The sequence below is a fragment of the Ovis canadensis genome, chromosome 17, assembly GCF_042477335.2.
Source record: "Ovis canadensis isolate MfBH-ARS-UI-01 breed Bighorn chromosome 17, ARS-UI_OviCan_v2, whole genome shotgun sequence".
Taxonomy (NCBI): domain Eukaryota; kingdom Metazoa; phylum Chordata; class Mammalia; order Artiodactyla; family Bovidae; genus Ovis; species Ovis canadensis.
In genome coordinates, this window is record NC_091261.1 from 72,423,054 (window position 1) to 72,440,899 (window position 17,846).

Here is a 17,846-nt window from a genome sequence, read left to right on the forward strand (position 1 = left end):
CACCACTGCCACCACCTAAGAATAATGGAAAAACATCAAAGAATTCCCCTTTCCTTGATGTGCTTTGGTTGAATTTTAAAGATCATGTCAAAGAAAAACATGCACATGCATTAAAATTTGAGGTAGTACATCTAGTACATCTGGGCTCATAATGAAAAGTGGGAGTCTCTTGCCCCATCCCTGGCAAGTTCCTTATAGATAGTTACTTTAACGGTGTCAGCTTTTCCTTCTTCTAGTGGTTACTTTCATGTCTCTAAGTGAAAGGCTTACATTGCTGTTTCTTGATTTACTAACTCCATGTATTATGTGTTTGTGTTTTGGTTTTTTGCTGTGACAGATGAGGATTTCGCTCAATTCACCTCCTTTTTTTCTTCCTTCCTCCTAGTGTATTTATTTGATTCATTTTAATTCTTCTTTGGAGGAGGATATCTTTGTAACTTATAGTTAAACCTTTATTACTTGTTCCTCAGCTCTAAGTAGTATCTCTTATCCCCTGACCTTAGGAGATGGAGATAGATAATAGTGTCTCTTCTTGTCCTTTAGTATGGGGAAAGCCAAAACTAAAAGTATGCATTCAGGGGAATTCCCAAGAGGAAGAGAGATGATTCACCAACATCCAGCCTTAGAGAGTCTTAAGGATTGGTGGCATCAGGTATGGCACAGAACCATTGTGAGACGGGGGTATAGACTGCAAGTTTGTTAAAGGAACTGTCTGTTGTCTCCTTTCCTGGTACACACTACATTTGTGCTCAGATGCCAGCTGCCCAGGCAAAAGTCTTGATGTTTGTCTGAAAAAACCAAATGACCCTGGAGAAAAGACCCCACTGTACTGATATTTGGGCTCATATAAGTTAAAGACTTGCTGCCCCAGTGAATCACCCACAGTGATGTCTTCTAGTAAGTAAGCTTCCCCAACCATGTGCATAGCATTCCTTTCTAGTGGTGAACTGTTTTAAAAAAGAGCAGACACAAAAACACCCCAAACAAGCAAAGGCCAGGGCTTTGGAGAGCTGTGTGTGTGGAGGGGAGAGGAATAGATTTTAGAAGTTTGGCAAGGTGGTGATAATTACTGAAGCCAGAAGCTGGGCACATGGGGAGCTCATTATACTACTCTTTCTTCTTTTGTGTACATTTTAAAATGACACTAATAAAGTTCTTTTAAAAAATTTAAAGCAGACCATTGAGAAACTCTAGACAAACTAGGAAAGTCTCTAGATTGGAAACTAAAAATAAGAAAAAGAAATCAGAAAAACAGCTAATAGAGTAAGATAAAGACCTCATTAGCGCTTACTACTCTGTGAGACAGATGAGAAGATACTGCGTTCATAAAACAGAGCAGGATGTCATGAAAAAAGGACTCTCAGAATGAGAAGGAGTTTATGATTGTCAAATTTTAAAAATTAATAAGGGAATTAAAGATATGAAATCTAGAAAGTAGGATAAGTAAAGAGCAGTAAATATGAAAAGATAAAAGACATAAAGGAATAATCCTTCTGAATACTTAGTAACAGCAGTTCCCAAAAGAGAACAGAAAATAAGATATTATCAAAGAAATAATAGAAGGACAATGTCAAACTAAAGGACACTGATGTCCAGATTAAAAGGTCTTTGGCACAGTGAATGAAAAATGTCCACACTGGCACCTCATCTTGAAATTTCAGATTATCAGGAGCAAAGAAGATTCTAAAGCTTCTGGAGGTAAAATAAAATCATGTACAAATAATGAGGTATAAGAAGAACACCAGGCTGTTCAGTCTCATTACTGAATGTAAAAATGGGGCAGTACTTCCAAAAATTCTGGGGGAAATCAATATCTAACCCAGAAGTCAGATAGTCAACCAAAATATCAATCAGTCATAAAAACAGCATAAAGATATTTTTAGGCATACAGGATCAAAAGCTCATACCTGCCCTGGAGGAAATAGAACAACTACAAGCCTTTGCCTATGGCATGAAATAAAAAGTTGGGGAGACGCTCAAGGGCCTGCTCTAGATTAAAACAGTAACCTTTGAGTTACTTTTGGAGTCTGAATCCAATGGACCAATTGTAGAAAAGAAAATTTGGAGACAATTTGGAATTTGAATATAAAATAAGTATTAGAGGAAACTAAGGAGTATATTCTTATTTTTAAAGTTATGATAATGGCATTGTGATTATATAAGAAAATGTCCATATTTTTAGAGATGAGTAGTGCGGAGAAGGCGATGGCACCCCACTCCAGTACTCTTGCCTGGAAAATCCCATGGATGGAGGAGCCTGGTAGGCTGCAGTCCATGGGGTCACGAAGAGTCGGACGTGACTGAGTGAATTCACTTTCACTTTTCGCTTTCATGCATTGGAGAGGAAATGGCAACGCACTCCAGTGTTCTTGCCTGGAGACTCCCAGGGATGGCGGAGCCTGGTGGGCTGCCATCTCTGGGGTCGCACAGAGTCGGACACGACTGAAGCGACTTAGCAGCAGCAGCAACAGTGAAATATTCAGAAGTGGAATTTCATGATGTCTGGGACATGTTTAAAATGGAGTAAAAAAGAGATAGGTGGGTTAAACAAATTTGGCTATATCCGGATAATAGTTGAAATTGGATGATGAATATATGAAAGTTCATTATACTATTCACAATTTTTACCTATGTTTGAAATTTTTCATTGTAAGATTAAAAAATTTTAAGCATCACCTGCCATTAATTTAGCAAATTCTAAAATACTGACTTGGGAAGCTAAACAAAGATACCTACCTGGCTTTCTGCTTATGATACTATCACAGAAAGGAACACTGTGTAGCCATTAAAAAGCATGGGGCAGATCTGTGTGGACTGAAGTAAATTAATTTCCAAGTTACATTGTTTAGTATAGAAAGCTTGGTTCAGTGCACTGTGTGTAATCAATCACTGCCTACTGTGTGATAAAAATTGTGGTGGGCAGGTATGGATTCTCTCTGGAATTGGCCTTCTCCTATGATACTAGCTTTCCTCTCTCAGTGGATCATTCACCACAGCATATAAATACAGGAGAAGATATTCAGTCTTGAAAAAGCAGAACCAACTCCCTTGACCCTCATTCTCCTCCACTCCCCTATCTTTGGTTCCCCTTTACAGCAATATGCTTGAAATAATTTATTCTTACTGCTTTACTTTCTTCCCTTCTGTTCACTCTTGAACCTGCTGCAGTCTCACCATGCCACCATAGCAGCTCTTCTCACGTTCCCCAGGGACTTCCACAATAGTAAATTCAAGGGCACTTCTCTTTTCTTTTTATTTGACCTTCTAGCAGTATTTAATATGATCTCACTCCCCCCCATTCTTGAAACTGTTTTCATTTGGGCTTTGGGACACTCCTAGGGCTTGTCTCGTCACTGGTGTTTCCTATCTCCTGTCTTCCTAACCTCTCAACAGTCAAGGGTGCCAGGACCTATTTCTAGGACCCCTTCTGTCTACTCTGTCTGCTCTTACTCCCTCATTGATCCCATCCTGTCTTATAGCTTTAAACACCTCTCTGTACAGATGATGCTCAATTTTGCTTCTCAGCCAAAACCTGTCCCTGAGGCTCTGCATGCATATTGATGTGGGTGGGTGTTTGTATATGCTCAGGATATGAGACTTTTCCAGTTGGAAGTCTGATAGTTCCCTCAAGCTAGATATGCCCTGTACCAAACTCCTGATTTTACCCCAGATCCGCTTCTGCCTCAGGCTCTCCCGTTTCACTTCATCACATCTGTGTCCTTTTAGTGCTGGCCAGAGACCTCTGTGTCCCTCTCTCTCCTCTTTTCCCTTCCCTGATTCCTTGCCCAGTCAGCATATATTGCCTGCTTTACCTTCTAAGTGTCTCCCAGCCCCCTTCACCTCTGTAAGAGTACTGTGTGATTTGGGGCTTCTGTCACTCCACTCCAGCCCCGCCTGACCTCCTGGCTGACACGCAGGCACTAACGTGTTCTCCCTTCCGGGCCTTGTGCAGTGTCATCTGCAGATAAACAGACAGCTCGTTCTCTCTTTTTAGGTCTCTGCTCAAATATCATCTTATCAAAAAGACCTTTCTTACCATTCTTTATAAATTATTTTATGTAAAATACAATCCTATCCGTCCTTGTCCCTTTTGCTTTGGTGCAGAATTCAGCTGTGACGGTACCAACATGTTGATCAGCAGGAAATACCTTATTCTTAATTTTAGCCTTTTCCTTCAAGATTATAGAATAACCAAGGCATGGACTCTTTCTGCGTGATTTCATTACCTGTGCACTGGACACATCCTTGCTTGAGAATCTTCTATAACTCTCTTTTACCTTTTCAGGGCACTTGTTTTACATCTTCAGTTCTGTTTTGCTCTGAGACCTCTTCCTGTGCCCATGTGCTTTCTGTAAGCTGCTGTTCTTCAGATAGATTCAGTGACAGTTTTACTGCTGTTTTGTCTCTTTCTTAGGTCTGTTCTTAACTATATGGTCAGTATAATAACGGATGCACTAGGTGCCTCTCCCCCTTCAACTCCATTGGTTTATGATTTTCTTTAAATTATGATTCGGATAGCTGAGGTGATCTTCATTCATTCAGTGTTAATCCAGTGCCTTGTCTGGGTAGCAGGGTAATAAGCCTTTGTTTTCAAGGCACTTACATCAGAGTGTGGGGAGTTAGTAAGAAAGGAAACACAAGAAGAAAATAATTTCAGCTACTGGCAAATGCTGGGGAGAAAATAAAAGAGGGTAATGCGATAGAGAGTGAGGGGGTAGAGATGGTGAGCCACTCCGGTTTGCCTGGCAGAGAGGGCCATTCTGAGGAAGGACATTTGAGCTGAAATGAGAGTGATGAGAAGCAGCCATCTATCCTGCCAGAGATGGCAACCAACCCTCCCCATTTGCCAGGACCTGAGACGTTTCTTAGGACAAGGACCGTTGGTGCTAAAACCAGGACAGTCTCAGGCAAATCAGAACTAGTCCAGTCCAGAAAGAGGGATCACCAAGTATAGGCCTAGCATGCAGGCATTTTAGAGGAGGGACAGAAGGCAGTGCCCTGAAAGTGTGGGGAGAAGGGGAAACCAAAGCACGGAGGTCAGTGGATGTTGGACCCCATGGGCCTTACCAGCCATTTGAGTTTTGTTTTAAATTTATTGGGAAGCTGATGCAGGGCTTCAGACAAGGAAGGACATAATTTTATTTTCATCTGTAAATGAATCTTTGGCTAATGTAGTAAAACATACGGGGTCAAAGTGGGGAGACCAAGTTGAGGCTGGATGGTCACTGGACTTGAGGTGGTAGCGTGGGCCAGGAAGGGAGCCAGAGGGAAGCTTCTTGTCATCACTAGCTGTGTGCTGCTTCTCACTCCTCCCAGGCGCTTCCCCCTCCTTTCAAAATCACTAGTAGCTTTTTCGTCCCAAAGAGATACTTTGCTAAGTATAGAGGTTCCCAGATTTACTACTTGGGCACCAAAGCTGAGTCCTCTTTGCTTCTCATGGGTGCTTTATCAGGTTTTCTTTTCAATATTTTCAAAGTACTTAAACACAATAGCATGACTTTTTTTTTTCTTAATTTAGCCATTGTTTTTCTTATGGAGCCAGATTGGGCAGTGCTTTTGAATGCCAAGTGATTGATTTTTTAGTCTGGATGCCTTTGAAGGGTCATATTTAGAGTTGTGCAACATAAATAGAGCTACACTTGGTAAACGTGAATCTAGCTGAAGGGTGGGGGTAACACAGTGTGGGAAGATGTGGATGTGTTCAATTTTAGGCGACAGAGGCTATTCCAGCCGAAGTGCTGGGGAGTGGGAGGCAGTTAGAAAAGTTGTGCTCAATCCCAGGAGCAAGGATGGTCTGTATATAGCAATGTAGGAGTTGCCGTGGAGAGGTAGCATTGGATTTGGGTCAGGACATGTGTGCATGCTGTCGCTTCAGTCGTGTCCGACTTTGTGACCCCATGGATGTAGCCCGCCAGGCTCCTCTGTCCATGGGATTTTCCAGGCAAGAATACTGGAGTGGGTTGCATGCCCTCGTCTTGAGTCAGGACACAGATCTGTTTATTCAGCAGAGCTTCAAGTATTTACTGTCTGCTTCATGAGTGCTGGAAATGAGACAGCAAACAAGGCAGGCAGGATCCTGGCTCTTGGGGAGCCAGCATTCAGCTAAGGTGGAATGGAGGTAGAAGGTCAAATAATAAATAAATTAATGAGTAAGATCATTTCAGAGAATGGTAAGTGCTGTACAGGTAACATGACTGGATGTTGTGCTCTGGCTTGTGGGGGTGAGTAGGAGAGGGCGGAGGGGATTCTTCTTTGGTAATCATGGAAAGCCTCTTTGAGGAGGTGACATTCTATGTAAGACCTAAATGATAGGAAAGAGCCAGGCACACACAGGAGGATCTAGGGACAGGGTGTTCCAGCAAAGGTTTTAGAACCAGAGGCAGGGTCTAATCCTAAGCAGGCTCCCGTTTAAGTAAGTGGAGATGGGAACCAGCAGATAAGAGGAGCACACAGAGGGCAAGAACTGTCTTGGCTTTGCTCATTAGAAGAGTCCCTTACACATAGGTACATGTTCATGTTGAAAAGAAACCAGGATTATATTCTGCCACTGAGACTGAGGCAGGACAACCCCAAGGTTTCTGGCAACCATGGCACAGCCTACACAGAAGACAAGGAAAACCTTGATGATTTTGGTTTTAGGTTCCTCTTGACCATCAAGAATGTTCACTTGTTAGAGGGAACTGAGTTAAGTAGCTGTAAAGCGTTAAGAGGCAGAGGTGAGGAAATAGAAACAGCATTTGCAAACTCTGAGAAGCCTTTTTACTTCTCTTTTGTGAACGTCTCATAAAAGCCCCCCTCAGCAGGTCCATCCCTCTCCGGGAACCTTGCCTGGCTGTGCTCCTCAGGTTGCTTCCTCTAGCCTCTTCTCTGTTACCAACTTTTCACTTAGGACTCCTTCACTGCTTTTTATTTGCTTCTGGAAGCCTTTCCACTTCGCACTCCTGTTCTTTCTTATCTCTATTTCTACCTCTCTTCACTCATGACACCAGTTTCTGAGACTCCAACCAGACCCAGAAGCCTGGTCTGGAGCAGGCAGTGGGTGAAGAGGCTGCTTGAGGTATATCTAAGACATCTGACAGTGAATGGAAGTTGAGAAGAGGGATGGTATTGCAATGGGCCACCAATGTTTTCTTTAAGATCTTGGAGACCTGTGAATATTTGAAACCAAAAAGGAGATCAAAGAGGGAGACTGTGAGGGTGAAGGGGGCAGATGGGAGATAATTGAGGGGGCAGTTAGAAAGGAGGTGGAATGCTTCTTCCTCTGAATTAAGAGAAAAAGATTAAATGAGGCTGAACACAAGATTCTTGAGTGGGAAGAGAGACAAGTGGGAGCAGCTTATAGTAAGTGGTCTGGATCTTTTCAGTAATAATAAAAGCCAGGTGGTCTGCTTAAAGCCATACTGAAAATTTGGTGGAAGAATTTTGGAATCACCACCCCAGAGCTTTTGCTGGGTTATAATCAAACGATGAAGGAGAACTGCCAAGTACCAGCAAGGATCCAGTTGAAGCTGGCATATATTTTTAGCAGACAAAGTCTGCCTTTCTCCACCGTTGCTCTGCCAATCCCTGAGCAGCTGGGGCTAATGTTGACTGCTGTTATTACAGAGTTTGGATTTTAGCCACTAATTATATTTCAAGAAGATATAATCCTCATAGCTGTACTTAATAGTAAATCAAGACCTGATTGATTTGTTTTCCTCTCATCTTACTTGTACCTGTCAGAAGCTTGTAATTAGTGAGAGCTGCCTGTGGAATTCAGTATGAGGAATTTTCATCAACAACCTTTCGTAGAACCTATTAAACTTGGCTCATTACTTTTAAGAATCTGGGCTATTAAAAATGAAAGCTCTCAAACATCTCATAGTTTCCCTTTTGTTCTCAGTTTCTGTAGAGCAATTAGGTTTTGAGGTGTACACCTACTCAGGTACAGTTTTGGGAAATGTTTTTGAGTAACCAGGTGACAATAATACACTTCTGAAGGAGAAGTTTGCTCACTGAATGGAAACAGGTTCCATTTAAGAACTTCTTTTTCTTTAAATATTAGGTGGAAAATGGTGTATTCGTAGCCAGCCCACTTCAGGAACGCACAATTCTAATGAGAAAAGAGGGCGAGTCTGCAAAAAGCATTAATGAGATGCTCCTGAGCAGACTGTCCCGTTACCGAGCCTCGCCGTCCGCAACACTGGCTGCCCTCACCGGCTCCACCATCTCCAACACCCTGAAAGAGGACCAAGCAGGTTGGCTGCCCTTCGCTTATCTCATGTTTACCTTGTTCAGCTTCATTCAGCTCTATATATGTTTTGAGAGTATTGTCTTAGAGCAGTTTTAGGTTTGCAGCAAAATTAAAGGAAGGTACAGATTTTTTGTGTACCTCCCACCCCTACATGTGCACAGCCCCCCTTATTATCAGCATCCCCCACCAGAGTGGTGCACTTGTCACAATCGATGAACCCACCGAGACACGTAATAATCACCCAGAGTCCACAGTTCACCTTAGGGTTCACTCTTGGTGTTGTACATTCCATGGGTTTGGACAAATGCATAATGACCTGTGTGCATCATTATTGTATCACATAGAGTAGTTGTATAGCCTTAAAAATCCTTTGCACTCTACCTATTCATCCCTCCCCACCCCCCAAACCCTGGCCACCACTGATCTTTTATTGTCTTCATAGTTTTGCCTTTTACAGAATATCATATAATCTGATTTACACAGAATATAGCCTTTTCATATGGGCTTCTTTCACTTAATAATGTGTGCCTTTACAATTCCTCCATGCCTTTTCATGGCTTGATGGATTCAGCTTGTGGTTAGTGCATGCTGCCTGTGGAATTCAGGCAGTACTTGTTATTGAGCTCTTACAGACTTACAAAGCAGTTTGCTTTACATAGTTCACCTTTTTGTGTCCTTCCAGTCATTGTTCATTTTTTTAATTCCAAGCTAATACATACTGTTGGCTGTGAACATGAATTAGCAAGAATCTGTAAGAATTCAACACAGCTCTCTCCTTAATTGTAAATACTTTGTCCTTACTGTTAGAATAAATTATTTTCATGTTTAGTATATGCTTCATGAATGTAAAAAACTCACATTTAACATCATCTTCACTAAATATGGGCTTCCCTGATGGCTCGGATGGGTAAAGAATCTGCTTGCAGTGCAGGAGACCTGGGTTCATTCCCAGGTCAAGAAGATCCCCTGGAGAAGGGAATGGCTGCCTACTCCAGTTTTCTTGCCTGGAGAGTTCCATGGACGGAGGAGACTGTCAGGCTATAGTCCATGGGGTTGCAAAGAGTCAGGCAGGACTGAGCGACTAACACTTCCACTTTCACTAAACATATTCTCAACCAAGCAAATAAAAGGCAAACCCTCTACGACAGAGATTGATTTTTCTGGACTTTGGCATTTAGTGTTTGCACTGTAATATTTTTAAATAGATAATGTGTTTACAGAGTTTGAAAGTGAAAACAATATAAATGGTACATGCAGAAAAATCTTACTCCAGTATCCTGGTGTATTCTGTTATTTGCCCCACCCTGCCCCCTATAGGTAGCTCTATTTATTAGTTTCTATTTATCCTGGCAGAGTTGTTGGTTTCTTTAATGCAAAGAGAAATTAAATTCATGTAGAAAGATACATTTATGTATTTTTTATTGTTCTTCTTTTCTCAGTAAAAGGTAGCCTTCTAAACACACTGTTCTGTATTTTTAAAGCAGGTATCCTTAACTAGGGTAAGAATTCAGTGTTTCATAAGCATCCTTTCCCAAAGTTTTAAATAACATAGTATGTGTATCATCATAATTTTCATCAGAGTTTCATGGTCACTTATGACCCCCCCGCCAAAAGTCAAGAACCATTATTCTTGGAGAGTTTTCATATTATATATCAACTACATGAATTTATAACAAATCATGACCTGTAGTAAAAGATAAGGCTAGAAAAAGATGCCATGTAGAGAAAAATTATCTGAATAAATATATGTTTAATGAATTTAATGCAAGTTTGTGTTTTCATTCTTTTATATAGTGAAATGTTACGAAAAATATTTGTGATTAATTCTTTGTGAGACTATCAAATTTTAAATATTTATTAGTCCATATTAGAATTTAAGGATAATATTTTACTTCTATAGGTCTCTATTATATCAAATACAAGTTAGAAATTTATTAATAGTTATTATAACTTGGTTCTTTGGATAATTTGAGTTATAGGCAATACTTTGTAGAGAGCAGTCCTCATTACCTAAATAAATGTTTTCTCGATAAGCTGAAGACTTGATCTGGGTTTGTCCCTTGGAAGAAAATTGAATCCTACCTGCACAATAGAAATGCTATTTTCTTGTTACCTAAGAAAATATGAGTGATATCAAAAAGAGGACTCAGTAGGCGAGGTATATTTAGTTCCTCTGAAACTATTATTTGTGTTCTAAATATGTGATCTCAATCACTGCACTTCTATGTGCATTCTTGATGTATTCATTTAAACACGCTGTTGTTACATAAAAATTCACCAGTAATAGGCTAAGTGAATTTTTGACAATTATTCAACATTCAGAAGGTCTAGGGTTTTTTATTCTGTGGTAAACTAATACCTCTTACTATGTTAATAAGGGTATGTCTATTAAAAAAAAAATCTCAGTGAAAATGTTATGCTCACAAAGTTGCTAGCTTTTTAGGGTTTCTTACTTATGGAAATTTATGCTACTGGGTTTATGTCCTAAATGAAGAATATATTTGCTGGAGGCTTGAAGTTTTAAAAAATGGAATTTAGAACCACAAGCATTCAAAGCAATGACAGATTAGATTTCACTTGTCTCACTTTTCTAATCTAAACCGTCTAAAGATTATTTTATGTCTATGTAGGCAGTTATATTTTATACCCTGACAGCTTCCTAGGTAAAACACTCTGATTGACTTTCTGCTGCCATCATCAATCCTCACTAAACTAATACATAGAAAATCCTTCAGTTCACCCTACGTTTTCATATCTGCCAGTGAGTAAGGGAAATTAAAGTACATTTTATACCTTTTAATTATAAACAATAATAATTATTATTTTTTAAAATTTTTATTTTTACTTTATAATTATTTTCTTAATGAAAATTTATGTCACTGATCCTAAAAAAAAAAAAAGAAAGAAAATGCATCATAGGTTATAAATCCTGCAGGCATAAATTATTTTGTGATAGATACTGTGAAAGCTTTTATTAACTGGTTATGGGTTGAAATTTCTGGCTGATTCCGTGTTTAAAGCTGTTTATAATGAATGAAATATCACAAGCCTATTAATAATTTGTTCTGTATAAAATGAAAAGATCTCTACTGGAGCACAGTTTCCTAGGGGGAAATATAAACAATAGGATTCTTCTTTTATTTTGAGATTTAGTCCATGTGAGGATTCATTCCTTTGAAAGATTTTTTAGAGCCATAAGGGCATATTGAGTACTGGGAACACCTTTGAGAAATGTTCAGATCATAGAACCAGGGGGCTTGGGGCCAGACTATGGAGCTAGATCATTATTTTTGCATTAGCGTATTATTTTTTGCTCTATTTTCTGAGTCTTAGTATATCCTTGCTAGAATTTGGGGCCCCCTTGTCATACTCTAATTTGGTTTGGTAATCAAATTAATCTGTGTGTCAACTGCTGTTACTCACCATTTTCATCCTTTTTACCAGCAAATACTAGCTGTGGACTTCCTCTAAAAATGCTTCGGAAGACACCCATTTATACCTGTGGTACATATTTGGTGATGCTGGTCCCACCTCCAGGGGGATCAGGCAGCTCTGCCACCCGATCTCTTTTTGGTGGAACAAGTGGTTTGTCGTCTTTAAAAAGTAAGTGAACTTTATTTATGGCTCTTTTCCCAATTCGTCTCCAACTCTGAAATTTAATGTTTTTCCAAATAGTGATTTTGCACTTACTCTCTTAAATGTTTGTTTGCAAAACCTCTTTGATAGCAACAAAACACCATATCAGTGTCATCAGAGGCTAGGAGGAATGAAAAACAGAATTTTGGTAGATGATGTAATAGTACACTTCTGAAAACTATTGTCCTGTAAAATTACTCAAAATAATAATGAGGTCAGAAAGATCTTAGGAAATAAAATAATCTGTCATCACTTTATTTATTTATGACACAGCAAGAACTCCACCCACCATAGAGCTATTAAAATAAGTCTATGAGAGAACGAACTTATGGTTCCTGGGGGGAAGGATGGGGGCAAGGGATAGTTAGGGAGTTTGGGATAGACATGTACACACTGCTATGTTTAACATGGATAACCAGCAAGGTCCTACTGTATAGCACAGGGAAGTCGGCTCTATGTTATGTAACAACCTAGACAGGAAGGGAGTTTGGGGGGAAAATGGATATGTGTATATGTATGGCTCAGTCCCTTTGCTGTTCAGTTGAAACTGTCACAACATTGTTAATTGGCTGTACCCCAAATACAAAATAAAACATGTAAAAAGCAAAGGTCTGTGAAATGCCTCCATTTTAGGACACATATGTGTCTGAAATGTTAAGCAAAAAATGTATATGATACAAAATAGTGTGCAAAAATTCATTAGTGTTAAGTGTACACATATTTTTATAAAAGAGGGAGGTATACTATCATGATTAAAGTATAACTTACATACCATAAAATTTACCCATTTAAAATATACAGTTCAGTGGTTTTGTATATTTAGAGTTGTCCAACCATCACCACTATCTAATTATAAAACATTTCTATCACTCCAAAAAGAAACCCCATACCCATTAGCAGCCACTCCTTTCCCCACCCCCTCACCCAGCCTGTGGCCTCCACCAGTGTGCTTTCTGACTATGGACTTTCTATATATGTGGAATTATGTAATATATGTGCTTTTCAGTTCAGTTCAGTCACTCAGTCTTGTCCAACTCTTTGCAACCCCATGGACTGCAACACGCCAGGCCTCCCTGTCCATCACCAAATCCCGGAGCCTACCCAAACTCATGAACATTGAGTCGGTGATGCCATCCAACCATCTCATCCTCTGTCGTCCCCTTCTCCTCCTGCCCATAACCTTTCCCAGCATCAGGGTCTTTTCAAATGAGTCAGCTCTTCGCATCAGGTGGCCAAAGTATTGGAGTTTCAGCTTCAACATCAGTCCTTCCAATGAACACCCAGGACTAATCTCCTTTAGGATGGACTGGTTGGATTTCCTTGCAGTCCAAGGGACTCTCAAGAGTCTTCTCCAATACCACAGTTCAAAAGCATCAATTCTTCAGCACTCAGCTTTCTTTATAGTCCAACTCTCACATCCATACATGACTACTGGAAAAACCATAGCCTTGACTAGATGGACCTTTGTTGGCAAAGTAGTGTCTCTGCTTTTTAATATGCTTTCTAGGTTGGTCATAACTTTCCTTCCAAGGAGTAAGCATCTTTTAGTTTCATGACTGCAATCACCATCCACAGTGATTTGGGAGCCCCCCAAAAATAAAGTCAGCCACTGTTTCCCCATCTATTTGCCATGAAGTGATGGGACCAGATGCCATGATCTTTGTTTTCTGAATGTTGAGTTTTAAGTCAACTTTTTCACTCTCCTCTTTCACTTTCATCAAGAGGCTCTTGAGTTCCTCTTCACTTTCTGCCATAAGGGTGGTGTCACCTGCATATCTGAGGTTATTGATATTTCTCTCAGCAATCTTGATTCCAGCTTGTGTTTCTTCCAGCCCAGCGTTTTTCATGATGTACTCTGTATATAAGTTAAATAAGCAGGGTGACAATATACAGCCTTGATGTACTCCTTTTCCTATTTGAAACAAGTCTGTTGTTCCATGTCCAGTTCTAACTGTTGCTTCCTGACCTGCATACAGGTTTCTCAAGAGGCAGGTCAGGTGGTCTGTTATTCCCATCTCTTTCAGAATTTTCCACAGTTTATTGTAATCCACATAGTCAAAGGCTTTGGCATAGTCAATAAAGAAGACACAGATGTTTTTCTGGAACTCTCTTGCTTTTCTGATGATCCAGCAGATGTTGGTAATTTGATCTCTGGTTCCTCTGCCTTTTCTAAAACCAGCTTGAACATCTGGAAGCTCATGGTTTATGTATTGCTGAAGCCTGACTTAGAGAATTTTGAGCATTACTTTATTAGCGTGTGAGATGAGTGCAATTGTGTGGTAGTTTGAGCATTCTTTGGCATTTCCTTTGTTTGGGATTGGAATGAAAACTGACCTTTTCCAGTCCTGTGGCCACTGCTGAGTTTTCCAAATTTGCTGGCATATTGAGTGCAGCACTTTCACAGCATCATCTTTCAGGATTTGAAATAGCTCCACTGGAATTCCATCACCTCCACTAGCTTTGTTCATAGTGATGCTTTCTAAGGCCCACTTGACTTCACATTCCAGGATGTCTGGCTCTAGGTGAGTGATCACACCATCGTGGTTATCTGGGTCATGAAGATCTTTTTCAGTTCGTCTGTATATTCTTGCCACCTCTTCTGAATATCTTCTGTTTCTTTCAGGTCATACCATTTCTGTCCTTTATCGAGTCCATCTTTGCATGAAATGTTCCCTTGGTATCTCTAATATTCTTGAAGAGATCTCTAGACTTTCCCATTCTGTTGTTTTCCTCTATTTCTTTGCACTGATCGCTGAGGGAGGCTTTCTTATCTCTCCTTGCTATTCTTTGGACCTCTGCATTCAAATGGGTATATCTTTCCTTTTCTCCTTTGCTTTTTGCTTCTCTTCTTTTCACAGCTATTTGTAAGGCCTCCTCAGACTTGGTGACTGGCTTTTTCTTTAATTGAAACATAATGTTCCCAAGTTTCATCCAAGTTGTAGCACAAATCATTGCTTCATTTCTTTCTTGGCCAAATCATATTTGATTGTATGGATATACTGCATTGACATTTGAGTTGTTTCTGCTTTTTGGCTCTTTTGAATAATGCTACTATGAACATTCACGTACAAGTTTTTGTGTGGACATGTTGTCATTTCTCTTGGGTGTATGTGTAAGAGGAAAATTCTGGGTCCTGTGGTAGGTACCTCTATGTTTAATCTTTTCGAGGGACTGCTGAACTGGTTTCCCGTGGCTGTACCATTTTAGAGGCTCATTAGCAATGGTTCCAGTTTTTCCACATTCTCTCTAACATTTGTTATTTTCCTTTTTTGTTGTTTTTGTTGTTTTACTAGCCATCCTAGTGGATATGAAGTAGTATCTCATTGTGGTTTTGATTTGCATTTCCCTAGCAATTAATGACAGAGAAGGCAATAGCACTCCACTCCAGTACTCTTGCCTGGAAAATCCCATGGATGGAGGAGCCTGGTAGGCTGCAGTCCATGGGGTTGCAAAGAGTCGGACATGACTGAGTGACTTCACTTTCACTTTTCACTTTCATGCATTGGAGAAGGAAATGGCAACCCACTCCAGTGTTCTTGCCTGGAGAATCCCAGGGACGGGGGAGCCTGGTGGGCTGCCATCTCTGGGCTCGCACTGAGTCGGACACAACTGAAGCAGCTTAGCAGCAGCAGCAGCAGTTAATGATGTTGAACATCTTTTCTTGTGCTCATTGACTTTTTGTATATTCTTTGGGGAAATATCTATTCAAATTCTTTGTCCATTTTGAAATTGGGTTATTTGTCTTTTCATTGATCATTAATCATCTTAAACTTTTTTTTTAGTTTCCTTGGCATGTTTTTTTCCCCCACTCAATTGAAATTAGCCCCACTTGATTAAAACAGGTCTTCATGGCACCATTTTTTCATGAGATTATAGCTTACTCAATGATTCTATTTTAGACCAACAAATAAATGCTGAAATTCTTTCTGTGCCCTCTTCCACAGTGGTCACTGTGGAGGCTACTCAGTAAGTGGAAAAAGTGGTGTTTGCCTTGAGGAGCTCATAGTCTGGTTAGGATAAATGATGTCTGTGTGTGAAACAACTGGAAAACGAAGCATGATGCTGTGTTCAGTGCCTGAACCATGGGGAGCAGATGTAAATGCTGCAGAATCAGAGAAAGACAGGGTCATTGTCGAGTGGGGTAGAAGGGAAAAACTTCATGAAGTTTTGAATTTGTCCTGAAAAATGGCTGTTATTCATGTAAGTGGCCACATGGGGAAAGGCCTATGCATGGGAAACAATCAAAAAGAGATTTGGAGAAGACCATTTGTTGGTGTGCAGGACAGAACAATAGAAAATAGAAAAGAAACAAAGAGTGCCGTTTAGATCACAGCTCAAGTCAGCCGTGATAAGAATCTGGATTACTAGGGTGATGCAGCTAAAAACGAGAAATTTGAGAGGCACTGCTCGGATTTTCTGTTGAAAAGTGGGGAAGAAAATAACATCAGTAATAGGGCCAGCCCATCTGCCACAGCAGCCATTGAAGAGCAGTGACTATGGCTCTGGGCTACCCCCTAGCCAGGGGCCTCAGCAAGGGCCACCAGGTGACCAAGAACAAGAACAGCCCCACCAGACATGATGCAGAAGGTGTGCGCCTTTGCCTCCGAGGGGCAGCATGCCATGGAGCGGCATGCCAAGGGCTCCCAAGAACAAGCCGGCCCTCAAGTCCATCAAGAAAAAAGGTGGGGACGTACATCCGTGCCGAGAGGGAGAGAGAGGAGCTGAGTAATGTCCCGGCCACTGTGAGGAAAGCAGCAGCCAAGAAGGGCTGAGCCCCCTCCCCTCTGTCCCAGTAAAACCTTTTCAGGAGAAAAATTAGCAGCTAGCATATGTGTGCTGGTGTAGATCCTTGACGTGTTTTTTAACTCACTTAATCTTCACAATAACTATATAAAGTAGATACTTTTATTATCTCCACTTTACACGTGGGGCAACTGAGAGGTTCAGTAAATTTGCCAGGGTCACACAGAAGTGGTAGAGCTAGAATTCAAATTCAGAATCCTGAAGTGCATGCTTGTCATCACTGCACTCTCCTTTGTTAAGGGAAAAGGCCAAAATCTCTCCAAACTTTAGAGCCAGTGCTTGGAAGGATAGCAACTGACCTGTGTTTGAACACCCTCTGAACTTTATTGAGCACCAAATGTATGTAAAGTATTGCTTGTAAATGTTGCTACTTTGTGATGTTAATGATCATAACCCCTCTTGCAATTACCCTTTTGACAAACTATATTGAAAAAACCCGTATGTAAAAGTTGCTGTTTTAAAAACACTTTCAAAAATATGCTTCACTTTGATGGCTGTTCCTCTCATTGCTTGGAGCTCTGAGTAGTGGGATTTTAGTCCATCATGTGTTTAAGCTGACTTGTCTTCACTCTGGGCACCATCGGGATGGGTTGGCTGTCCATTAGTGCCTTCTGAATTTTGTGGAGTCAAACAATTGGGGAAAAAAAAGAAAAAAATATGGTTCACTACATTGGAAGAGACTTTATGACAGTTTTTTTTTGTGAGTGTGTGATCTTAACATGTGTCTTTTGTCTCCTCACTGTTACACCAATAGACAACCAAAAAAAGATGTGATTTTGATGAAAATCTTTATCAGTTCAGTTCAGTCGCTCAGTCGTTCCCGACTCTTTGCGACCCCATGAATCGCAGCACGCCAGGCCTCCCTGTCCATCACCATCTCCTGGAGTTCACTCACACTCACGTCCATCGAGTCGGTGATGCCATCCAGCCATCTCATCCTCTGTCGTCCCCTTTTCCTCCTGCCCCCAATCCCTCCCAGCATCAGAGTCTTTTCCAATGAGTCAACTCTTCCCATGAGGTGGCCAAAGTACTAGAGTTTCAGCTTTAGCATCATTCCTTCCAAGGAACACCCAGGGCTGATCTCCTTTAGAATGGACTGGTTGGATCTCCTTGCAGTCCAAGGGACTCTCAAGAGTCTTCTCCAATACAGTTCAAAAGCATCAATTCTTCAGTG

General features: G+C 40.6%; 1 protein-coding gene and 1 non-coding gene across 7 annotated transcripts in view; both read left to right on the top strand.

The window, feature by feature from the left end:
• HECTD4 (HECT domain E3 ubiquitin protein ligase 4) overlaps positions 1–17,846 on the top strand; it is a 165,877-nt gene that overhangs the window by 63,920 nt on the left and 84,111 nt on the right. For all 6 annotated transcript variants that reach the window (XR_011249996.1, XM_069558125.1, XM_069558126.1 and 3 more), the window contains exons 8-9: positions 8,045–8,237; positions 11,678–11,836. Coding sequence is in view for 5 of the 6 variants with exons in the window: in XM_069558125.1 (XP_069414226.1) it covers positions 8,045–8,237; positions 11,678–11,836 (352 nt within the window). In the remaining variant the exon portion in view is untranslated. The remainder of the gene's footprint in view (positions 1–8,044; positions 8,238–11,677; positions 11,837–17,846) is intronic.
• On the top strand, positions 17,161–17,308 carry LOC138422977 (small nucleolar RNA SNORA79). The gene has a single exon (XR_011250089.1). It is a non-coding gene; the product is annotated as a small nucleolar RNA SNORA79 (small nucleolar RNA).